General features: G+C 44.6%; 1 protein-coding gene across 2 annotated transcripts in view; it reads right to left on the reverse strand.

Moving 5' to 3' along the window:
- Positions 1-14,786: 14,786 nt before the first annotated feature.
- LOC106590644 (rho GTPase-activating protein 29) overlaps positions 14,787-26,688 on the reverse strand; it is a 67,631-nt gene continuing 55,729 nt past the window's right edge. For both annotated transcript variants that reach the window (XM_045710914.1, XM_045710913.1), the window contains exons 17-23: positions 25,486-25,649; positions 22,874-23,062; positions 22,556-22,693; positions 21,897-22,132; positions 16,927-17,251; positions 16,654-16,762; positions 14,787-16,567 (exon numbers count right to left, since the gene is read on the reverse strand). In XM_045710914.1, coding sequence (XP_045566870.1) covers positions 15,657-16,567; positions 16,654-16,762; positions 16,927-17,251; positions 21,897-22,132; positions 22,556-22,693; positions 22,874-23,062; positions 25,486-25,649 — 2,072 coding nt within the window. In that variant the 3' untranslated portion in view covers positions 14,787-15,656. The remainder of the gene's footprint in view (positions 16,568-16,653; positions 16,763-16,926; positions 17,252-21,896; positions 22,133-22,555; positions 22,694-22,873; positions 23,063-25,485; positions 25,650-26,688) is intronic.

Here is a 26,688-nt window from a genome sequence, read left to right on the forward strand (position 1 = left end):
TCTAGTGTGGTCTGATAGAGTAGTCACCTGATCAAGTGTAGTCTGATTAATAGTCACCTGATCTAGAGTGGTCTGATTAATAGTCACCTGATCTAGAGTGGTCTGATTAATAGTCACCTGATCTAGAGTGGTCTGATAGAGTAGTCACCTGATCTAGTGTGGTCTGATTAATAGTCACCTGATCTAGTGTGGTCTGATAGAGTGGTCACCTGATCTAGTGTGGTCTGATTAATAGTCACCTGATCTAGTGTGGTCTGATAGAGTAGTCACCTGATCTAGTGTGGTCTGATTAATAGTCACCTGATCTAGAGTGGTCACCTGATCTAGTGTGGTCTGATAGAGCAGTCACCTGATCTAGAGTGGTCTGATTAATAGTCACCTGATAGAGTAGTCACTACACTCGCTGCGGAGAGAGAGAGAGAGAGAGAGAGAGAGAGAGAGAGAGAGAGAGAGAGAGAGAGAGAGAGAGAGAGAGAGAGAATCTGAGATGCTGGGTCAAAGTCTATGGCCCTGATATGTACAGTACATAAAAATAAATCCACTTAGTGGATGATTTGAATGTTTGACTCCCTGAAGAAAGTTATTTACCCTCTTTTTCTCAATTTACTTTTTCCTCCTCTGTTTTCCCCTTCTCTAGCCTCTCTCGTTGGTCCTGGTAATGGCGGCTCGTCAGCTGGTACTTCAGTGTCCTCAGCGGGAAACCCTGCATGATGGTTGCCGTGGTGTTTGTTAGCAGGAAGAGGAACGGGATCAGATGGTTGCTGTAGTTCAACACCTTAGCACCCTGGACGACAGAATAAAGAATCCATTGGTTTTGTTAGTGTTTAGAGTTAGTCCCTATTTACTTGATTCACAAACAAGAATATACAGGGTGACATCACATCAGTTATTATTAAAAATTTATGGTGGCAAAAGTTGAACATTTCATTCCCCTAATCTTCCACTAGAGGTCACAACAGTACACTCCAAACTGCAACCTAAAAGGTTCTGCTCTGTAAAGCAATGTCAAACAAAAATAAAAAATGTTTTAATTGAACTTTTATTTAACTAGGCAAGTCAGTTAAGAAAAAAATATTATTTACAATGACGGCCAGATGTGATACAGCCTGGATTTGAACCAGGGACTGTAGTGACGCTTCTTGCACTGAGATGCAGTGCCTTAGACCGCTGCGCAAGCTTTTACTTCAGTGGGCTAAATCAGGGACACACAGAGTGTTTCTTGGTAGTCTTAAACAATAGTATACACCTCACACACACACACGACTTACAAAAAGAAGACACCTGTACTGTGTCAGATATAGAGTTGAAATGTATTACATTTTGAGTTTTCATCCCATTACTACACTTTATATACATCACAGAAGACTGAAAAATAACAAAACTGTTTGACATAGAAACACCAGATTTTCGGTGTAAATAAAAATAACATTCCACCCATGAGGCCACTGGAGGGATATTTGATAATTTGACTGCAGGAAACTCATTGACCAACTAGTCATTTTGGTCATTTACAACATGAGGACAACTAGGACTGACCACGATGATCCCAGTGAGAAGGGCGGTGCTGGCAAACATCACAAGGAAGCTATGAACCAGGTGTACCTCCATCTCTCCCATCCCACTTCCCTCCCTCCCTTCCTTCCTCTCTCTCCTTCCTTCCTTCCTTCCTTCCCTCCCTCCCTCCCTCCCTCCCTCCCTTCCTTCCTTCCTTCCTTCCTTCCCTCCGTCCCTTCCTCTCTCCTCACCGTGAGGATCCCAGTGAGAAGGGCGGTGCTGGCAAACATCACAAGGAAGCTATGAACCAGGGGTACCTCCATCTCTCCCATCCCACACTTCCATCCCTCCCTCCCTCCCTCCCTCTCTCCTCACCATGAGGATCCCAGTGGACATGGAGGTGCTGGAAGCCATCACGAGGAAGGAGTCTATGAACCATGTGACCCCCAAGAGCCCGTTGGTGACCCCATGGCCTTCAGAGTCTCTTTGAGCATGAGCTCCTTCTCTAGGATGATTCTCTTCACCCACCTAGACACACAGTAGATACTTTATCCACCTAGACACACAGTAGACCCTTCACCCACCTAGACACACAGTGGACCCTTCATCGTCATAGACACACAGTAGACCCTTCATCCACCTAGACACACAGTAGACCCTTCACCCACCTAGACACACAGTAGACCCTTCATCGTCATAGACACACAGTAGACCCTTCATCGTCATAGACACACAGTAGACCCTTCACCCACCTAGACACACAGTAGACCCTTCACCCACCTAGACACACAGTAGACCCTTCACCCACCTAGACACACAGTAGACCCTTCACCCACCTAGACACACAGTAGACCCTTCACCCACCTAGACACACAGTAGACCCTTCACCCACCTAGACACACAGTAGACCCTTCACCCACCTAGACACACAGTAGACCCTTCACCCACCTAGACACACAGTAGACCCTTCACCCACCTAGACACACAGTAGACCCTTCACCCTTCACTTAGCCAGACCCTTGGTATTTATATATTAGTGTCTGTAGCTAGACCCTTGGTATTTATATATTAGTGTCTGTAGCTAGACCCTTGGTATTTATATATTAGTGTCTGTAGCTAGACCCTTGGTATTTATATATTAGTGTCTGTAGCTAGACCCTTGGTATTTATATATTAGTGTCTGTAGCTAGACCCTTGGTATTTATATATTAGTGTCTGTAGCTAGACCCTTGGTATTTATATATTAGTGTCTGTAGCTAGACCCTTGGTATTTATATAGTGTCTGTAGCTAGACCCTTGGTATTTATATATTAGTGTCTGTAGCTAGACCCTTGGTATTTATATATTAGTGTCTGTAGCTAGACCCTTGGTATTTATATATTAGTGTCTGTAGCTAGACCCTTGGTATTTATATATTAGTGTCTGTAGCTAGACCCTTGGTATTTATATATTAGTGTCTGTAGCTAGACCCTTGGTATTTATATATTAGTGTCTGTAGCTAGACCCTTGGTATTTATATATTAGTGTCTGTAGCTAGACCCTTGGTATTTATATATTAGTGTCTGTAGCTAGACCCTTGGTATTTATATATTAGTGTCTGTAGCTAGACCCTTGGTATTTATATATTAGTGTCTGTAGCTAGACCCTTGGTATTTATATATTAGTGTCTGTAGCTAGACCCTTGGTATTTATATATTAGTGTCTGTAGCTAGACCCTTGGTATTTATATATTAGTGTCTGTAGCTAGACCCTTGGTATTTATATATTAGTGTCTGTAGCTAGACCCTTGGTATTTATATATTAGTGTCTGTAGCTAGACCCTTGGTATTTATATATTAGTGTCTGTAGCTAGACCCTTGGTATTTATATATTAGTGTCTGTAGCTAGACCCTTGGTATTTATATATTAGTGTCTGTAGCTAGACCCTTGGTATTTATATATTAGTGTCTGTAGCTAGACCCTTGGTATTTATATATTAGTGTCTGTAGCTAGACCCTTGGTATTTATATATTAGTGTCTGTAGCTAGACCCTTGGTATTTATATATTAGTGTCTGTAGCTAGACCCTTGGTATTTATATATTAGTGTCTGTAGCTAGACCCTTGGTATTTATATATTAGTGTCTGTAGCTAGACCCTTGGTATTTATATATTAGTGTCTGTAGCTAGACCCTTGGTATTTATATATTAGTGTCTGTAGCTAGACCCTTGGTATTTATATATTAGTGTCTGTAGCTAGACCCTTGGTATTTATATATTAGTGTCTGTAGCTAGACCCTTGGTATTTATATAGTGTCTGTAGCTAGACCCTTGGTATTTATATATTAGTGTCTGTAGCTAGACCCTTGGTATTTATATATTAGTGTCTGTAGCTAGACCCTTGGTATTTATATATTAGTGTCTGTAGCTAGACCCTTGGTATTTATATATTAGTGTCTGTAGCTAGACCCTTGGTATTTATATATTAGTGTCTGTAGCTAGACCCTTGGTATTTATATATTAGTGTCTGTAGCTAGACCCTTGGTATTTATATATTAGTGTCTGTAGCTAGACCCTTGGTATTTATATATTAGTGTCTGTAGCTAGACCCTTGGTATTTATATATTAGTGTCTGTAGCTAGACCCTTGGTATTTATATATTAGTGTCTGTAGCTAGACCCTTGGTATTTATATATTAGTGTCTGTAGCTAGACCCTTGGTATTTATATATTAGTGTCTGTAGCTAGACCCTTGGTATTTATATATTAGTGTCTGTAGCTAGACCCTTGGTATTTATATATTAGTGTCTGTAGCTAGACCCTTGGTATTTATATATTAGTGTCTATAGCTAGACCCTTGGTATTTATATATTAGTGTCTGTAGCTAGACCCTTGGTATTTATATATTAGTGTCTGTAGCTAGACCCTTGGTATTTATATATTAGTGTCTGTAGCTAGACCCTTGGTATTTATATATTAGTGTCTGTAGCTAGACCCTTGGTATTTATATATTAGTGTCTGTAGCTAGACCCTTGGTATTTATATATTAGTGTCTGTAGCTAGACCCTTGGTATTTATATATTAGTGTCTGTAGCTAGACCCTTGGTATTTATATATTAGTGTCTGTAGCTAGACCCTTGGTATTTATATATTAGTGTCTGTAGCTAGACCCTTGGTATTTATATATTAGTGTCTGTAGCTAGACCCTTGGTATTTATATATTAGTGTCTGTAGCTAGACCCTTGGTATTTATATATTAGTGTCTGTAGCTAGACCCTTGGTATTTATATATTAGTGTCTGTAGCTAGACCCTTGGTATTTATATATTAGTGTCTGTAGCTAGACCCTTGGTATTTATATATTAGTGTCTGTAGCTAGACCCTTGGTATTTCGCTGCTAAGCCATGTAGGTATTAATAGATATTTGAACCTGGAAGGAGTAACAGTATACTTCAATATCATTTTGGTTTCTTTATGAGGAAGAGTAATATTTTCTATATGAAACACACTGATCCTAGAACAGACAGAGAGACACACACTCATGCATTGGTTGGGGGCCCCCTAGCAGACACAGGGCCCTAAGCTGTCGATTATGCCTGGAACCGGCCCTGATAGAGAGAGTATGTACTGTATGTGTCTGTATTGCTTTGTGTGTGACCTTCTCCAGTAGCTGGCGGAGCTGTCTTCCCTTGGCGTCTCTGGAGCAGAGGTTCTGTTCAGGTGCCACCATCGTGCAGATACACCGCCCGTCAGTATCCTGGGCTGAGCTGTACATCTGCCTACCCTGCTTAGGCCCGATGGTCTACACACACCCCACCACTACCACCACGTCCTTTTTGGGGCCAAGTGTGTGTGGATGTGAACATGGGAACAGCCCCAGGCTCATCTCCTCTGACAGCTCACCATCAGGCTTCCTATTGCAGACACAGCGTGCCCGATTGAGCCATTCAACACGGCCTATTACCACCGTGGAGGCCATGAATGGGCCCAGGGGGGAACAACTGAGATGAACACACACACACATTCTCTCAATAAGACTGCATAACATATCACACACACTAATTAGTTGGCAAACCATCATCTCTACAGTACATTGTAGCATCCAATTACACATTTTGTGTTAAGCTCTTCAATCAGTTCTCCCATTCCTGTTCCTGTGTACACCAGCACCATGGGATTCCGTAGACTGCATTCATTGTAGCGGAGCTGAAAGGGAGGGTGGTCACACTGACACCTGTAGCTAATCGGGCTCAACCAGGCCGGTTTCCTCTGTCACACTGAAGCGCAGTTAGCCTCACAGGAGACAAACACAGAGAGGGCATGAGATCCACAGAGAGAGAGGGGAACAGGGTGCCCTCTTTTTACCTCTTTCTTACTACGCCATGGGACATGAGGTCTCACTCACACACCCTGAAGGCCCACTCAGATGAAGGGTCCCAGGAGAGACAGGGAAGGGGCACAAAAGAGACTGACAGCTCAGTACAGGGTACCAGTACTGAGTCAATGATAACTAGGTTATATACACAGGGTACCAGTACTGAGTAATGATAACTAGGCTATACACACAGGGTACCAGTACTGAGTCAATGATAACTAGGCTATATACACAGGGTACCACAGTACTGAGTAATGATAACTAGGCTATATACACAGGGTACCAGTACTGAGTCAATGATAACTAGGCTATATACACAGGGTACCAGTACTGAGTCAATGATAACTAGGCTATATACACAGGGTACCAGTACTGAGTCAATGATAACTAGGCTATATACACAGGGTACCAGTACTGAGTCAATGATAACTAGGCTATATACACAGGGTACCAGTACTGAGTCAATGATAACTAGGCTATATACACAGGGTACCACAGTACTGAGTAATGATAACTAGGCTATATACACAGGGTACCAGTACTGAGTAATGATAACTAGGTTATATACACAGGGTACCAGTACTGAGTAATGATAACTAGGTTATATACACAGGGTACCAGTACTGAGTAATGATAACTAGGCTATATACACAGGGTACCAGTACTGAGTCAATGATAACTAGGCTATATACACAGGGTACCAGTAGTGAGTGGATGTGCAGGAGTACGAGGTAATTGAGGTAGATATGTACATATAGGTAGGAATAAAGTGACAGATAATAAACAGTAACAGCATATGTCATGATTTTAAAATGTTAGTGCAAAAAGCGTCAATGCAGATTGTCCGGGTAGCTATTTGGTTAACTATTTAACTAACTATTTACCAGTCTTATGGCTTAGGGGTAGAAGCTGTTCAGGGTCCTGTTAGCTCCAGACTTGGTGCATCAGTACTGCTTGCCGTGCGGTAGCAGAGAGAACAGTTTATTACTTGGGTGGCTGGAGTCTTCGACAATTTTTTTAGAGCCTTCCTCTGACACCACCTGGTATAAAGGTCTTGGATGGCAGGGAGCTCACCTTGCGGTCGGATGGCAAGCAGTTGCCATACCAAGCGGTGATGCAGCCAGTCAAGATGCTCTCAATGGTGCAGCTGAAAAAGTTATTGAGGATCTGAGGGCCCATGACAAATCTTTTCAGCCTCCTGAGGGTGTGCCACTACTGTGTGTAATGACATCAGTATCCCAACCCAAAGCTCACAGTACAACCCAGTGTATAGACATCAGTATCCCAATACCCCTTTTGACCACAGCTTTAAAATAAAGATCCTGTCCTGAACTTTCATAAACACAAACTGTCTTTCTCAGGGCTGCTGTGTAATTCAGCCAGGAAAATGTGCTGGCTGGATAAATCCTTAGCTAATAGTCAGATGGGAAAGTCAGGGTGATGGAATGTGTGCTACAGATTGTCTAAATGGGAACAGAGCAGAACACTCATTAATATCTAGCCTGGTCCAGTAAGGCCTAGTCGCACCAGCTTGGGCCTGAACTTGGTGTTGACCAGCTCATTGAACACAGACTAACAGAGGAACGTCCCTCAGAAGAAAGGACGTCAGAGTCTCATCATCCTTCAGAATGTCCTCTACCTTCAGCCCTTGACCTGGAGAGAGAGAAAAAGGGGTGAGAGAGAGAGAAGGGGGGTGAGAGAGAGAGAGAGAAGGGGGGTGAGAGAGAGAGAGAGAGAGAGAAGGGGGGTGAGAGAGAGAGAGAGAGAAGAAAGGGGTGAGAGAGAGAGAGAAAGGGGTGAGAGAGAGAGAAGGGGGGTGAGAGAGAGAGAAGGGGGGTGTGAGAGAGAGAAGGGGGTGAGAGAGAGAAAGGGTGAGAGAGAGAGAAAGGGTGAGAGAGAGAGAGGGTGAGAGAGAGAGAAAGGAGAGAGAGAAAGGGGGAGAGAGAGAGAAGGGGGAGAGAGAGAGAGAGGGGTGAGAGAGAGAGGGGTGAGAGAGAGAAAGGGGGTGAGAGAGAGGGGTGAGAGAGAGAGGGGTGAGAGAGAAAGGGGGTAGAGAGAGAAAGGGGGTGAGAGAGGGGTGAGAGAGAGAGGGGTGAGAGAGAAAGGGGTGAGAGAGAGAGAAAGGGGGGTGAGAGAGAGGGGTGAGAGAGAGAGAAAGGGGGTGAGAGAGAGAAAGGGGGTGAGAGAGAGAGAAAGGGGGTGAGAGAGAGAAAGGGGGTGAGAGAGAGAGAAAGGGGGTGAGAGAGAGAGAAAGGGGGTGAGAGAGAGAGAAAGGGGGTGAGAGAGAGAGAAAGGGGTGAGAGAGAGAGAAAGGAGAGAGAGAAGGGGGGAGAGAGAGAGAAGGGGAGAGAGAGAGAAGGGGTGAGAGAGAGAGAAGGGGGGAGAGAGAGAGAAGGGGTGAGAGAGAGAGAAGGGGGAGAGAGAGAGAAGGGGGGAGAGAGAGAGAAGGGGTGAGAGAGAGAGAAGGGGTGAGAGAGAGAGGGGTGAGAGAGAGAGAGAGAGGGGTGAAAGAGAGAGGGGTGAGAGAGAGAGAGAAAGGGGGGTGAGAGAGAGAGAAAGGGGGTGAGAGAGAGAGAAAGGGGGTGAGAGAGAGAAAGGGGGTGAGAGAGAGAAAGGGGGTGAGAGAGAGAGAAAGGGGGTGAGAGAGAGAGAAAGGGGGTGAGAGAGAGAAAGGGGGTGAGAGAGAGAGAAAGGGGGTGAGAGAGAGAGGAGTGAGAGAGAAGCATTATTTGATTATTTTGTTGTTTTCCATAACCTGTATATATATTTTATATTGTTAATTGTTCTATTTTCTAATGTAACATTGTGTTTGGCAATATGTATCGATGCGTCATGCCAATAAAGCAAATTTTTTATTTGAAAATGGACAGAGAGAGAGAGAGAGAGAGAGAGAGAGAGAGAGAGAGAGAGAGAGAGAGAGAGAATAATAGTTTAAACCTCAGATAAGAGGAGAAGGAAGCACCATTGAGTTGATAATATCAGGGAGATGGTGATACAAACTTGAAAAATCCTCAGTGAAAATTGAAGCGGTATTTCTTTACATTGAAGACTACGAGATAATCCCTTTGAATCTTTGAGGAGACACTGACACCCAGAGAATAAGAGACTTATAAGAGGGAGACGTTGACATGTGAAACATCCAGACATGAAGGAAGACAGAAGTGTCCATCTCACTGAGGAGTGACGGGATAAAGGTTGAACCCTGGGAAATGTCCTCAGTGTGTATGGTGGTAAGCCGGGGAGAGGCAGATCTTACACAATCAATCACCAACTGGAATGCCCTCAGCATCATTCTAGTTAGTAGATTCATCATTTGGAAGGTTTTTTTTTTCCCAGCAGAGTGGTCGTTGGAGTTGTCAGATCAGAATGAGAATGTATAGGCATCATTAAGGGCGGCAGGTAGCCTAGTGGTTAGAGCGTTTGGCCAATAACCGAAAGTTTGCTGGATCGAATCCCTGAGCTGACAAGGTAAAAATCTGCTGTTCTGCCCCCTGAACAAGGCAGTTAACCCACTGTTCCCAGGCCGTCATTGTAAATAAGAATTTGTTCTTAACTGACTTGCCTAGTTAAATGGAGGTTAAATAAAAAATTAAATGTATGGGAATGTTAGCGTTGGGTCCCAGATAGAACCATTAGCATGGGAATGTTAACGTTGGGTCCCAGATAGAACCATTAGCATGGGAATGTTAACGTGGGGTCCCAGATAGAACCATTAGTATAGGAATGTTAGCGTTGGGTCCCAGATAGAACCATTAGCATGGGAATGTTAACGTTGGGTCCCAGATAGAACCATTAGCATGGGAATGTTAGCGTGGGGTCCCAGATAGAACCATGCTTACAGTATGTGTTCTGTTAGGAAGGGAAACACTCGAATTGTTTTCTCACAAAATAAACACTTCTGCTGTGGTAAAAGTAAGCTGCTTACAGTGTTGGGGAGTAGTGAACTACATGTAATTCAACAAGTAATCAAACTGAATGTTACAGTAGCATGGTGGTAGTGGTACTATACTGAACAAAAATATAAACGCAACAACTTCAAAGATCTGACAGAGTTACAGTTCATATAAGGAAATCAGTCCATTGAAATAAATTCAATAGGACCTTATCTATTGATTTCACAGGCCTACCCACTGGGGAGCCAGACCCAACCAATCAGAATGAGTGTTTCACTACAAAAGGGTTTTATTAAAAGACAGGAATACACCTGTCACACCTGTCAGGTGGAAGGTTTATATTGGCAAAGGATACAAGCTCACTAACAGGGATGTAAACCTATTTTAGATCAATAAACTTTTGGTGCCAATGGAAAATGTTTTGGATTATTTTATTTTGCTCATGAAACATGGGACCAACACTTTACATGTTGCGTGTATATTTTTTGCAGCGTAAATTCCTATCTTGGTAGTGTTTTCAGTGGTTAATTACATATTTTTTTTGGTGTGTGTTGCAGCTAAAAACTGGAACTATACACTACTTTTTCTGTTTAATAAAATATGGGTGAAGTAGGCAAGAACGTCCTTTAAAAAAAAAATCTGATCTTCCTAGTCCTCACTTGAAACATAGTTGTTGTGTTTAATAGGATCAATTACACGTTCTGTTAACATCTGAAAACATATTTTCTTTCACCATTTCAGGATTTAGATGTGATCATTTCTAAACTACAGTGCATTCGGAAAGTATTCAGACCCCTTGACTTTTTCCACATTTTGTTACGTTACAGCCTTATTCTAAAATCAATTAAATAAATGCCAGGTTTCCTCCAGATATGACGCTTGGCATTCAGGCCAAATAGTTCAATCTTGGTTTCATCAGACCAGAGAATCTTGTTTATCATGGTCTGAGAGTCAAATCCGGTGCCTTTTGGCAAACTCCAAGTGGGCTGTCACGTGCCTTTTACTGAGGAGTGGCTTCCGTCTGGCCACTCTACCATAAAGGCCTGATTGGGGGAGTGCTGCAGAAATTATTGTCCTTCTGGAAGGTTCTCCCATCTCCACAGAGGAAATCTAGACCTCTGTCAGAGTGACCATCGGGTTCTTGGTCACCTCCCTGACCAAGTACCTTCCAGGTAAATGCATAAAAGGAGAAGGTTGATGTTTGTTTGAAGTGTAGGTTTGTAGCACACCTCCATTGACTTACATCCAGACACTTCCCTATACAGTACAATGCCTAAATGTCAATCAAGCTATAGATAAAGACGAGGGACTCATCCACGTTAAAACAAGCAACACGAGCAGTTAAAGGCTTGATAAAGCATCATGTACAATTATTCAATGTAACCTTTCAAATGACTATATACAAAAAGTAATACTGTATACAAAATACTGCATTTCAAAAAAGTCTAAATGTGTAATGCACAAAATCTGTGGAAGTCTGGATTAAGCATAGGTAAGTACATCAAACAAATGTTTGATAAAGTGGCGATGCACTCTACTGTAACACTTTATAGAACAGAGTCGATCCACCATATATACACGTCAATCCACCGTATGATATGGGTCGTTCCACCATATATACGTCAATCCACCGTATGATATGGGTCATTCCACCATATATACACGTCAATCCACCGTATGATATGAGTCGTTCCACCGTATGATATGGGTCATTCCACCGTATGATATGAGTCGTTCCACCATATATACGTCAATCCATCGTATGATATGGGTCGTTCCACCGTATGATATGGGTCATTCCACCGTATGATGTGAGTCGTTCCACCATATATACGTCAATCCACCGTATGATATGGGTCGTTCCACCATATATACACGTCAATCCACCGTATGATGTGAGTCGTTCCACCATATATACACGTCAATCCACCGTATGATATGGGTCGTTCCACCATATACACGCCACCCACCATATGATATGGGTCGATCCACCATATGATATGAGTCATTCCACCATATATGGGTCGATCCACCGTATGATATGAGTCATTCCACCATATATGGGTCGATCCACCGTATGATATGAGTCATTCCACCATATATGGATCGATCCACCGTATGATATGAGTCATTCCACCATATATGGGTCGATCCACCGTATGATATGAGTCATTCCACCATATATGCGTCAATCCACCGTATGATATGAGTCATTCCACCGTATGATATGAGTTGTTCCACCATATATGGGTCGATCCACCGTATGATATGAGTTGTTCCACCATATATGGGTCGATCCACCGTATGATATGAGTTGTTCCACCATATATGGGTCGATCCACTGTATGATATGGGTCGTTACACCGTGTCATGACGTTCGCCTGTTGGGGAGGTTTATGACCCCCATAAATACCTTTCCCCTTTTCTCTCTCTCTACTCTATAGAGTTGACTCAGGAAAAGCCTTTGTAACATAGAGATTCTGGGAACATCAAAAGGTGGGAAACGGAACTATATTTCAGTAATCCAACCAGTTGAAAATATGCGTTGGAACTTAATGAATATGATATCAGATCAGTTGTTGTCTGAGACATTACTACTAACGATAGTATGACATAAACTGTATCTGGGAAAGTCGACACATTCTAGTTATCAGATTCACATGGAATTGTTGTGCAATTTAAAATGTTTAAATATGAAACTATTTGTGAAAAGATTAAATGCAATTTTTAGCTTCTTAATGAGAGAACGGTTTGTCATAAGAACACCACTCTGCTCACTCAGAGGCCCCGCCCAAGTGAGGAATTTACAAAAGAAGACCAAGAATTTACAACTTTCAGATGAGACTAAATAAAGTGACGATTAAATATTGACTGCTATTGAGGTAAAAGATTACCAGGTCTTTAAGAGTGTATTCGGAAGATAACAGCTCTATAAACTTTCTAGTTAATTACATTTACCTGATTAGCTTAAATCAGGTAATATTAATTACAGAGAAATGACTTTATAGAATAGCATGTCATATCACTTAATCCGGCATAGCCAAAAGACACGACAACCGTATGATATGGGTCGTTCCACTGTATGATATGGGTCGATGCACCCTAAGATATGGGTGCATCGATATGGGTGCATCCACCATTTAAAGACCACATGTTCAACTTTATGAAAAACATCCCAAGAGGTTAAATAAATAAAAAATACTAAAAGTGCACAATAAAGTAACAGGATTGATTATTTAATCAGCCATAAATCACCTTTTGTGACAGGTGGAATGGAAGCTTGTTGTTTGCGACAAGGAGTGGCAATTAAATGCAAGCTTCACAAAAGACAAACAAATGTAAAAACATTTCTAGCCTGTCTAACTATATGGGTAAGAGGGTTCACGCGTTATGCTTGACCCGCTTCAGTTTTCCACTACAAAACATCAGAAAATGGTCATAAAAAGTTAAACCAGCTCACTTGCTTTTACACTGTGATTTTAGTATTACATGCTGACCACACCGCTCGCGTTGCAAAATAAATAGCTAGCTATCTAAATGTCCATGAATGTTTCATGTGTTTCGACCTGTCCCCAAATAAATAGTTGGTTCGATAAAAAAAAAAAATGATATATATATTTCAACCTGCGTGTCCTGATCGCGTAATCAGCATGTTAGATGTTCAATATTTTAAAAGGAATAGTTTCACCATATTCAAATGAGTGTTTATTTCACGTAACAGGGATGACCTTAACATGAGGGACAGATGTAAATGAATCGCTCATCACATGAAATACAGTGAGCTCCAGAAGCATTGGGACAGTGGCACATTTGTTGTGAGAAAGTTAGAGGCATAAATATCATACCCCCAAAAAATGCTAACCTCCCCTGTTATTGTAATAGTGAGAGGTTAGCATGACCTGTGGGGTATGATATAAAATGCTAACCTCCCCTGTTATTGTAATAGTGAGAGGTTAGCATGACCTGTGGGGTATGATATAAAATGCTAACCTCCCCTGTTATTGTAATAGTGAGAGGTTAGCATGACCTGTGGGGTATGATATAAAATGCTAATCTCCCCTGTTATTGTAATGGTGAGAGGTTAGCATGACCTGTGGGGTATGATATAAAATGCTAACCTCCCCTGTTATTGTAATAGTGAGAGGTTAGCATGACCTGTGGGGTATGATATAAAATGCTAACCTCCCCTGTTATTGTAATAGTGAGAGGTTAGCATGACCTGTAGGGTATGATATAAAATGCTAACCTCCCCTGTTATTGTAATAGTGAGAGGTTAGCATGACCTGTGGGGTATGATATAAAATGCTAACCTCCCCTGGTATTGTAATGGTGAGAGGTTAGCATGACCTGTAGGGTACGATATTAATGTCTGTAACTGTCTTAGTCATCATTATTCATGATTGATTCAGGACTATCCGTAATCATGGTAGCATCCACATGAATGTAGAAGTGTTTGGAAACATATTCTATTCTTATTTACAATAAAAGTGACAAAAAAATGTTTTACCATTCATTTCTATCGGACACAAAATAATCTGAAACATCACCAAAACAAACAGAAAATGCATCCAACAAGTCTGTAGTCACAAGCTTGATGTAATCATTGCGTGCTTGGAATATGGGACCAGATACTAAACTTTTGACTACTTTAATAGACATAAGTGAATTTGTCCCAATACTTTTAGTCCCCTAAAATGGGGGGGGGGGACTATGTACAAAAAGTGCTGTACTTTCTAAACGGTTCACCCGATATGGATGAAATTGAACTCAAATTAAAGCTGACAGTCTGCACTATAACCTCAACGTCATTGTATCATTTCAAATCCAAAGTGCTGGAGTAAAAAACAACAACAGCACGTGCCACTTTCCCAATACTTTTGGAGCTCAATGTAAATAATGATCTTCAAAGCAACAAAATAAGGCTTTACAATGATGGTGAAAACAAGGAGACATTTTGGGGGTTAAGTGGGTTAACATCTTGCTAGAAGTCCCAGAGGGTGCACGGAGGGACATGTCAACATTTTGACTGATTAAATTATCCCCGTGGTCTATATTAAAACAACACTTCATTTAATATAACAGGCTTTTACAATTCCATATTGGTGCACAATTTCTACATACAATATCAAAGGGACATAAAAGGCACTCTTTTTCTGGAACAACCCACCTGTCTTTTGAGTAAAAGTAATTGCTCAGTTTAAAAGATAGAAACAAATGTTGTACATAAAACAGTTGTAGTGATTGGTACAAGAAGCATGTTTTGATTCTGTGGCTTTCTTTATACAGACATTTTGCAGAGAAACCTACAACAGTAACTTACAAACACACATTGTTGTGTAGTTAACTAAGTGCATCCTGTCTTCATTTTGAAGACCTGCAGTACAATAGTTCCTTCCAACAGATAACAAGGAGCACTAAAACAGACAGACAACAAGGAGCACTAAAACAGACAGACAACAAGGGGCTCCAAAACAGACAGACAACAAGGGGCTCCAAAACAGACAGACAACAAGGGGCTCCAAAACAGACAGACAACAAGGGGCTCCAAAACAGACAGACAACAAGGGGCTCCAAAACAGACAGACAACAAGGGGCTCCAAAACAGACAGACAACAAGGGGCTCCAAAACAGACAGACAACAAGGGGCTCCAAAACAGACAGACAACAAGGGGCTCCAAAACAAACAGACAACAAGGGGCTCCAAAACAGACAGACAACAAGGGGCTCCAAAACAGACAACAAGGAATATATTACACTTCCATGAGGATTTTATTTCACAGTTCATGAAATTATTTACTGTTGTTTTCTTATACAATATGGCACCTATTATACAGATAAGAACATTTAAATTCAAGTCATAGAAGAAAGATGACTTGATGATTTGTAACGACGTCCAGTGAGTGATGGAGATAAAGACGGTCACACATAATGGGCCTCGCGGTGCTCCAACTCCTGCAAGCGTCTGGGCCGTAGTCTCTGGTACACAGGCTTGCCCTCCTGACTGAGGTCTTCAGGACTGGAGCCGGGGGACTGGGGCAGGGACAGGGACAGAGAGGGGCCTGCAGCCTGCTGCGGAGCCTCACTGTACTCATCCACAGTGTCCTCATCCACAGAGACCTCCAGACCCATCTCATCTTCCTCATCATCTTCCTCCTCCTCAGTGCTGTTAGCTACTGTGGCGTGCTTCTTTAGCCCCGCGTCACCTAGCGCATTGGCCATGCTCCCCGTGGGGGGTTTGTAGAAGGTTCCAGGGGGTGGCTGTAGAGTGCGGGGGGGTCTGAATACAGTGGGCACTTGGCTATACTCCCAGACGTTCTCCTCCCTTCTCAGAGTCCTGCCCGGCCACACTGCGACGGTGCAGCCACCCGTCCCGAAGGAAGAGGATGGAACAGATGTGGAAAGGCTTCTGGTCGAGTCTTCCTCCTTGTCTGCTGTAGGCAGGTTGATCTTAGCTGTCCTGGGGGTGATGTCATAAGGTTTGTACTGCCTGTCCCAGGTCCTGCGTAGAGTCCCTGTGTCCATGTTCCGGTAGTGGCTGGTCACCCTCGACTTTGGCTTCTCATCTTGCGACACCTCCTCGATCGACTGGTCCCGCGTAACGCTCCCGGTACCGTTCCCGTTGTCTTGATCAGCGGTGTTCCTGGCGTTCCTCTCGTCCACGCCTTGGGCCGGGTTCAGGAGGTGTTCAGCGGGCATGCTGACAGGCCGGGAGACCAGCTTGGAGCGGGGGAGGCGGAGATGGACCTGGGAGGTGGTGTGGAGGGCCTGGGTCAACCTCCTTTCCCCCCTCTCTCCTCCTGCTCTCTGGACCTCAGGGACCTCGTCAATTACTACAGAGTACAGAGAGGATAAAATAGCAGGACGTGAACAGTGTATACAGTGTACTATTGTACGGCTATAGTGGAGTAATACTGACCAGGGGTAGAGTCCCTCCTATCAGACGTGGGGTGCCCATCTCTGACCCCCTTCATTGCATGGGTGGACGAGACTATAGAGGAATGACACTTAAAGACTTTACAGCTCTGCTGCGATGGACCAAGGATGGGAAACAGTGGAACAGAGAGAGAGAAAAAACAAAGAAGAGAGACAAAAAGAGAGAGAGAGAGCGAGAGAAAAGTGAGTCATCACTGCTGTTCTAGTCAGTAGAAGCTAGATCCATAACACAGGTTTCATCATACTTCTCACTCACCTCCTTGATGTCTACAAGAGGCTGTCTGCTGAGCTGCTTCTCCTGAGTGGTGAAGCAGGGGTATGGGTCCTGATCCTCTAGGGAGAAGCTCTCCTCAGAGGGGCCTGGGGGGCCCTGGGGCCGTGGCAGGGGACTGACGGGGGCATCGAAGATCATCTGATAGTGTCTGATGAGGAGCTCCACGATGAGGGCCTGGTAGGGGTAGTCCACCAGGGAGGACAGGGACACCTCGGCGTCCGTCTGTCTGGGTTTGATGAGCGTGGGGCCGAAGATAATGCCAAGGTTACTGGCTGTCATCTTGTTCTCCTCCGCTTGCTCGGTCACCCTACAGGGGAGAGGAATGATGAAATAAGGAGGTGGACTTCTGGTTCATTGTTACTGCTGTTGCAGGTTTTTGTTGTTACTTTGTGGGATGTGAGTTTTAAAGAGCGAATGCCTTTAAAAAGTAACGAATACCCTCTGAAAATGGCCTGTGGCATCGATATGAGTCAGAAACATTTGATTATAGTGTCAACATTGACCACAAAGTGTAAATAGGATAATTTTGGTCATAAAGTCAGTGTTGTCTAAAAATGGAGTTTGGAACCTCAGTGTGTCACAACAGGTAAATGAATAGACAGACAGACCTGCCGTGCAGCAACATCACAATTCATTACAGATTTATCTTAGATTTATTCTGGGGATGTTGAGGAAATGAAATAGACTTCCATGTCTACAGTGTCTCATGAGAGACAATCATTAACCAAGCGCAGAATCGGTCATGAAGAAGGCCCTAAAAATTGTCAAAGACTCCAGCCACCCTAGTCATAGACTGTTACCTCTGCTACCGCACAGCAAGTGGTACCGGAGATCCAAGTCTAGGTCCAAGAGGCTTCTAAACAGCTTCTACCCCCAAGCCATAAGACTCCTGAACAGCTGATCAAATGGCTACCCAGACTATTTGCATTGCCCCCCCCCCACTTCACACCGCTGCTACTCTCTGTTATTATCTATGCATAGGCACTTTTTAATAACTCTACCTACATGTAGCCTAGTGTTTAGAGCGTAGAGGCGGCAGGTAGCCTAGTGGTTAGAGCGTAGAGGCGGCAGGTAGCCTAGTGGTTAGAGTGTAGAGGTGGCAGGTAGCCTAGTGGTTAGAGTGTAGAGGTGGCAGGTAGCCTAGTGGTTAGACTGTAGAGGCGGCAGGTAGTCTAGTGGTTAGAGTGTAGAGGTGGCAGGTAGCCTAGTGGTTAGAGCGTAGAGGCGGCAGGTAGCCTAGTGGTTAGAGCGTAGAGGCGGCAGGTAGCCTAGTGGTTAGAGCGTAGAGGCGGCAGGTAGCCTAGTGGTTAGAGTGTAGAGGTGGCAGGTAGCCTAGTGGTTAGAGCGTAGAGGCGGCAGGTAGCCTAGTGGTTAGAGTGTAGAGGTGGCAGGTAGCCTAGTGGTTAGAGCGTAGAGGCGGCAGGTAGCCTAGTGGTTAGAGTGTAGAGGTGGCAGGTAGCCTAGTGGTTAGAGTTTAGAGGTGGCAGGTAGCCTAGTGGTTAGAGTTTAGAGGTGGCAGGTAGCCTAGTGTTTAGAGCGTAGAGGCGGCAGGTAGCCTAGTGGTTAGAGCGTAGAGGCGGCAGGTAGCCTAGTGGTTAGAGTGTAGAGGTGGCAGGTAGCCTAGTGGTTAGAGTGTAGAGGCGGCAGGTAGCCTAGTGGTTAGAGTGTAGAGGTGGCAGGTAGCCTAGTGGTTAGAGTGTAGAGGCGGCAGGTAGTCTAGTGGTTAGAGTGTAGAGGTGGCAGGTAGCCTAGTGGTTAGAGCGTAGAGGCGGCAGGTAGCCTAGTGGTTAGAGCGTAGAGGCAGCAGGTAGCCTAGTGGTTAGAGCGTAGAGGCGGCAGGTAGTCTAGTGGTTAGAGTGTAGAGGTGGCAGGTAGCCTAGTGGTTAGAGCGTAGAGGCGGCAGGTAGCCTAGTGGTTAGAGCGTAGAGGCAGCAGGTAGCCTAGTGGTTAGAGCGTTGGACTTGTTACCGAAAGTTATCAAGATCAAATCCCCGAGCTGACAAGGTAAAATCTGTCGTTCTGCCACTGAACAAGGCAGTTAACCCACTGTTCCTAGGCCATCATTGAAAATAAGAATTTGTTCTTAAAAGACTTGCCTAGTTAAATAAAAGGTCAAATTCATTTAAAACAAATAAAAAATGTACAAATTACCTCGACTAACCGGTGTCCCGCATATTGACTCTGTACCGGTAACCCCGTATATAGTCTCGCTATTGTTATTTCACAGTGGGTGTGAGACCTGGAGAAGCCTACAAGCCACAGTGTCTCCACCCACTGTGAAATTTGGTGGAGGATCGGTGATGATCTGGAAGAAAACTTGCTTCCTTCTGCTCTGACAATGTTCCCTGACTCTGAGGATTGGTTATTCCAGCAGGACAATGCTCCATGCCACACAGCCAGGTCAATCAAGGTGTGGATGGAGGACCACCAGATCAAGACCCTGTCATGGCCAGCCCAATCTCCAGACCTGAACCCCATTGTAGCTGGAGGACCACCAGATCAAGACCCTGTCATGGCCAGCCCAATCTCCAGACCGGAACCCCATTGTAGCTGGAGGACCACCAGATCAAGACCCTGTCATGGCCAGCCCAATCTCCAGACCTGAACCCCATTGAAAACCTCTGGAATGTGATCAAGAGGAAGATGGATGGTCACAAGCCATCAAACAAAGCCAGGAGTGTCATAAAGTCACCTAACATCAATGTGAAAGACTGGTGGAGAGCATGCCAAGACGCATGAAAGCTGTGATTGAAAATCAGGGTTATTCCACCAAATATTGATTTCTGAATTCCTCCTAAGTTAAAACATTAGTATTGTGTTGTTTAAAAATGAATATGAACTTACTTTCTTTGCATTATTCGAGGTCTGACAAAACTGCATTTTTTTTGTTATCTAAATTACGATATTTTTATTTGGAATTTGGGAGAAATGTTGTCAGTAGTTTATAGAATAAAACAAAAATGTTCATTTTACCCGAACACATACCTATAAATAGTAAAACCAGAGAAACGGATCATTTTGCAGTGGTCTCTTAATTCTTTCCAGAGCTGTGTGTCTGTGTGTGCATGTACAGTTGAAGTCAGTAGTTAACATACACTTAGGTTGGAGTCATTAAATCTCGTTTTTCAACCACTCCACAAATTTCTTGTTAACAAAATATAGTTTTGGCAAGTCGGTTAGGACATCTACTTTGTGCATGACACAAGTCATTTTTCCAACAATTGTTTACAGACAGATTACTTCACTTTTAACTCACTTTATCACAATTCCTGGGGTCAGAAGTTTACATACACTAAGTTGACTGTGCCTTTCAACAGAATGGAAAATTCCAGAAAATGTCATAGCTTTAGAAGCTTCTGATAGGCTAATTGACATCATTTGAGTCAATTGGAGGTGTACCTGTAGGTGTTTTTCAAGGCCTACTTTCAAACTCAGTGCCTCTTTGCTTGGCATCACGCGAAAATCAAAAGAAATCAGCCAAGACATCAGAAAAAGCATTGTAGACCTCCACAAGTCTGGTTCCTCCTTGGGAGCAATTTCCAAATGCCTGAAGGTACCACCTTCATCTGTACAAACAATAGTACCCAAGTATAAACACCATGGGACCACGCAGCCGTCATACCGCTCAGGAAGGAGACGCGTTCTGTCTCCTAGAGATGAACGTACTTTGGTGCGAAAAGTGCAAATCAATCCCAGAACAACAGCAAAGGACCTTGTGCAGATGCTGGAGGAAACAGGTACAAAAGTATTTATATCCACAGTAAAACGAGTCCTATATCGACATAACCTGAAAGGCCGCTCAGCAAGGAAGAAGCCACTGCTCCAAAACCGCCATAAAATGCCAGACTACGGTTTGCAACTGCACATGGGGACAAAGATTGTACTTTTTGGAGAAATGTCCTCTGGTCTGATGAAACAAAAATAGAACTTATAGTGGGAAGGTTGTGGAAGGCCACCCGAAACGTTTGACCCAAGTTAAATCATTTCAAGGCAATTCTATCAAATACGAATTGAGTGTATGTAAACTTCTGACCCACTGGGAATGTGATGAAAGAAATAAAAGCTGAAATAAATCATTCTCTCTACGATTATTCTGACATTTCACATTCAGCTTTTAATTCTTTCCTCACATTCCCAGTGGGTCAGAAGTTTACATACACTTAATTAGTATTTGGTAGCATTGCCTTTAAATTGCTTAACTTGGGTCAAACGTTTAGGGTAGCCTTCTACAAGCTTACCACAATAAGTTGGGTGAATTTTGGCCCATTCCTCCTGACAGAGCTGGTGTAACTGAGTCAGGGTTGTAGGCCTCCTTGCACGCACACACTTTTTCAGTTCTGCCCACAAATTTTCTATGGGATTGAGGTCAGGGCTTTGTGATGGCCACTCCAATACCTTGACTTTGTTGACCTTAAGCCATTTTTCCACAACTTTGGAAGTATGCTTGATCATTGTCCATTTGGAAGACCCATTTGCGACCAAACTTTAACTTCCTGACTGATGTCTTGAGATGTTGCTTCAATATATCTACATAATTTTTCTACCTCATGATGCCATATATTTTGTGAATTGCACCAGTCCCTCCTTCAGCAAAGCACCCCCACAACATGATGCTGCCACCCCCGTGCCTCACGGTTGGGATGGTGTTCTTCGGCTTGCAAGCCTCCCCCTTTTTCCTCCAAATATAACGATGTCATTATTGCCAAACAGTTCTATTTTTGTTTCATCAGACGAGAGGACATTTACAAAAAGTATGATCTTTGTCCCCAAATCATGTTTTTGACTACACTGGGCCTTTAAGCTGGGTATCTGTATTAATAGGGTTGTATTCTGCCTTGAGATCCACTGACTTAACCCAAAGTCTCCCATTGACATCAATACATTATTTACATGAAAGTCAGAATTGTGCAGCACTTGTCAACTCATCTAAATTCTCTGAATAGAGTCGGTACCTGTGCAGGTGTTGGATGAGGAAGTGCAGGGTCTTGTAGTGGGCCGGTGGCAGCTGTCTCAGAAGGTCTTTGATCTTGAACAGGACCCGGTTGAGCTCCACACTGACCTGCGGCGGGGTCATGGAGGCGGGGCTGACCCTGGATGCTTCCAACTCATCCACGATGATGTTCCGGCTCTCCTTGGCCAGGCCGATGAAGTCATTGTAGAAACGGAACAGGATGAGAGGCTCAGGAAGCTACAGGGAGAGAAAATAAACAAGGAAGTTAATTTTAAACTGGAATGAAGACAAATATACAACAGACAGGAATGGAGACAAAGAGAAAAGTTATAAACTAGCAATGAATGAAGACAAGGAAGATAAGTCAATATTATTGGGCTAGTGTGCCATCTTGTCTGCCTGGGGTACTCTGTAATTACACTCTTAGAAAAAAGGGTTTCAAAAGGGTTTTTCGGTTGTCCCCATAGGAGAAACTTTTTGGATGCAGGTAGAACCCTTTTTGGTTCTATCTAGAACCAAAAGGGTTCGAACTAGAACCGAAAATTGTTATTCAAAGGGTTCTCCTATGGGGACAGCCGAAGAACACTTTAAGGTTCTGGATAACAACTATCTTGTCATGAAGAAGTCTGTCTGTCTGTCTGGTCTGTCTGTGTGACCCACCTGTCTCAGGTAGAGTTTGAGCACGTTGCTGATGTCATGGGGGTAAAGGTCAGATAGCTCCACGAGGTCCTTGCCATTCTCAAATACCTGACAGAGCTTCTCCACACGGGACTTGGCCCCGTTCACACGGTAGATCCCCTGGACAACCAAGACACAACACATCAGCTCAGATTTTGGCCATTTTATTCTCCTAACAAGCATAATTTCCATGCAAAAACAGAACATCTTCAGGGGTGGGTGACATCTGAAACAATGGAGAAGATTTTCCAAACAAGCTAGGCTATATAATGTTCCTTGAAAACGCTAGCATTATGTTACCTTCATGTCCAGCGCTCTATTCTCGATCTCAGAGGTACACTTCCTGATTATGAAAGGGATTCCATCTGGGTTGTTCCTAACTGCCTGGGTGAAGTCAACACCAAAGAGGTGCAGTCTACCGTGTAGCTTCCTATGACCACACTGGATGGCCAGAGTCTCCAGACATTTCTTATGGCAGGCCAGGAAGCACTGGGAAAACAGCAGAGGAGTCCAATAGTTAAGATCCATGTCAGCTAGCAACACTACTGTATATAATCCACCTGGCATATGCTTTTATCCAAAGTGACTGACAGTACAGTGAGTGTATGCTATCGACAGTGGGAATTGAACCCACGACCTTGGCGTTGCTAGCGCCACGCTCTCACAGAGCCACAGCAATACATAATCGTCTGAATAATAATCGTCTGAATAATAATAATAATAATAACCCTTCCCCTCAAGTAACCATCTTTCACTGTCCTGTTCCAATGTATCCAAATATTATCTCAATGTTTAATAAATATGTAATGTAACTCTGTGTAAAATAAGCAAAGTGGAGAGAAGATTCTAGTGGGAGGATAGTACAGGCTCCCAGAAAAAGTCCCAAATATCCAGTGGTGGATGATGGTGTTCTGTGGTCTATAGACTGTTTCCTATTGGGACTAGAACAGTACTTCATAACCTGTTTTAATGATTAACTGTACCCCAATCACATTTACCTACCGTACCCCCAATCACATTTACCTACCGTACCCCCAATCACATTTACCTACCGTACCCCCAATCACATGTACCTACCGTACCCCAAAACACATGTACCTACCGTACCCCCAAACACATGTACCTACCGTAACCCCAAACACATGTACCTACCGTACCCCCAAACACATGTACCTACCGTAACCCCAAACACATTTACCTACCGTACCCCCAAACACATTTACCTACCGTACCCCAAACACAATTACCTACCGTACCCCCAAACACATTTTGCTCTACCTGAAGTGCCTCCTAATGTGCAACTGATTATTGTGCCTATGTTCCTGTGAGTCCTATTCCCCACTGTGGATAGGCCAGGTACTTCCATCTCCCCCTGTGATTAGGCCAGGTACTTCCATCCCCCGTGGAAGGCCAGGTACTTCCATCACCCCCTGTGATTAGGCCAGGTACTTCCATCTCCCCCTGTGATTAGGCCAGGTACTTCCATATCCCCCGTGGATAGGCCAGGTACTTCCATCTCCCCGTGGATAGGCCAGGTACTTCCATCCCCCCGTGGATAGGCCAGGTACTTCCACCCCCGTGGATAGGCCAGGTACTTCCACCCCCCGTGGATAGGCCAGGTACTTCCATCCCCCACTGTGATTAGGCCAGGTACTTCCATCCCCCTGTGATTAGGCCAGGTACTTCCATCTCCCCCTGTGATTAGGCCAGGTACTTCCACCCCCCTGTGATTAGGCCAGGTACTTCCATCTCCCCCTGTGATTAGGCCAGGTACTTCCATCCCCCTGTGGATAGGCCAGGTACTTCCATCCCCCCTGTGGATAGGCCAGGTACTTCCATCCCCCCGTGGATAGGCCAGGTACTTCCATCCCCCCAGTGGATAGGCCAGGTACTTCCATCTCCCCCTGTGATTAGGCCAGGTACTTCCATATCCCCCGTGGATAGGCCAGGTACTTCCATCTCCCCCTGTGATTAGGCCAGGTACTTCCATCCCCCCGTGATTAGGCCAGGTTCTTCCATCCCCCGTGGATAGGCCAGGTACTTCCATCCCCCTGTGATTAGGCCAGGTACTTCCATCCCCCCGTGGTTAGGCCAGGTACTTCCATCCCCCCGTGGATAGGCCAGGTACTTCCATCCCCCACGTGATTAGGCCAGGTACTTCCATCCCCCTGTGATTAGGCCAGGTACTTCCATCTCCCCCTGTGATTAGGCCAGGTACTTCCATCTCCCCCTGTGATTAGGCCAGGTACTTCCATCCCCCTGTGATTAGGCCAGGTACTTCCATCTCCCCTGTGGATAGGCCAGGTACTTCCATATCCCCCTGTGATTAGGCCAGGTACTTCCATCACCCCTGTGGATAGGCCAGGTACTTCCATCCCCCCTGTGGATAGGCCAGGTACTTCCATCCCCCCGTGGATAGGCCAGGTACTTCCATCCCCCTGTTCCCCCTGTGATTAGGCCAGGTACTTCCATCCCCCCTGTGATTAGGCCAGGTTATTCCATCCCCCGTGGATAGGCCAGGTACTTCCATCCCCCCCTGTGATTAGGCCAGGTACTTCCATCCCCCCTGTGATTAGGCCAGGTTATTCCATCCCCCCGTGGATAGGCCAGGTACTTCCATCCCCCCTGTGATTAGGCCAGGTACTATCATCACCCCCCTGTGATTAGGCCAGGTACTTCCATCCCCCTGTGATTAGGCCAGGTTATTCCATCCCCCCGTGGATAGGCCAGGTACTTCCATCCCCCCTGTGATTAGGCCAGGTACTTCATCATCCCCCCTGTGATTAGGCCAGGTAGACTTCCATCCCCCCTGTGATTAGGCCAGGTACTATCATCACCCCCTGTGAATAGGCCAGATACTTCCACGGGTATAATAGCCCAGATTAAGAACCAGTGTTGGACAGAGCACTCACCTCCTCACACTCAGCTCCATAGAAGACCACCAGACTATCACACTCTCTGCACTTGGACAGGGCCCTCAGCTTCCTCAGCTTGTGTGTCTGGGCTGCCTTGGACATCTGGATGTCATGGAACGGACCTGGGGAACTGGCCGTCTCTGTCACCATCTCATCCAGACCTGGGGAGGCGATACATTGAGAGAGACACACACACTGTTGCCATAAAGTTGGAAGCACAGAATGGTCTAGAATGTCATTGTATGCTTCCACCCTTCAAATGAGTGGATTTGACTATTTCAGCCACACACGTTGCTGACAGGTGTATACAATCGAGCACACAGCCATGCAACCTCCATAGACAAACATTGGCAGTAGAATGGCCTTACTGAAGAGCTGAGTGACTTTCAACGTGGCACCGTCATAGGATGCCACCTTTCCAAGAAGTCAGTTTGTCAAATTTCTGCCCTGCTGGAGCTGCCCTGGTCAACTGTAAGTGCTGTTATTGTGAAGTGGAAACGTCTAGGAACAACAACAGCTCAGCCGCGAAGTGGTAGGCCACACAAGCTCACAGAATGAGACCGCCGAGTGCTGAAGCGAGTAAAAATCATCTGTCTTCGGTTGCAACACTCTTCACCAAGTCCCAAACTGCCTCTGGAAGCAACGTCAGCACAATAACTGTTTGCCCTGAGCTTCATTAAATGGGTTTCCATGGCCGAGCAGCCGCACACAAGCCTAAGATCACCATGCGCAATGCCAAGCGTTGGCTAGAGTGGTGTAAAGCTGGACCGCTACAGCATACAATGACATTCTAGACCATTCTGTGCTTCCAACTTTATGGCAACAGTTTGGGGAAGGCCCTTTCCTGTTTCAGCATGACAATGCTCCCAAGCACAAAGCAAGGTCCATATAGAAATGGTTTGTCGAGATCGGTGTGTGGAAGAACTTGACTGGCCTGCACAGAGCCCTGACCACAACTCCATCAAACTCCTTTGGGATGAATTGGAACACCGACCCCGAGCCAGGCCTAATCGCCCAACATCAGTGCCCTACCTCACTAATATTCTTGTGGTTGAATGGAAGTAAGTCCCCGCAAAAATGTTCCAACATCTAGTGGAAAGCCTTCCCAGAAGTGTGGAGGCTGTTATAGCAGTAAAAGGGGGGACCAACTCCATATTAATGTCCATGATTTTGGAATGAGATGTTTGACGAGCAGGTGTC

The sequence above is a fragment of the Salmo salar genome, chromosome ssa29 (assembly GCF_905237065.1).
Source record: "Salmo salar chromosome ssa29, Ssal_v3.1, whole genome shotgun sequence".
Lineage (NCBI taxonomy): Eukaryota > Metazoa > Chordata > Actinopteri > Salmoniformes > Salmonidae > Salmo > Salmo salar.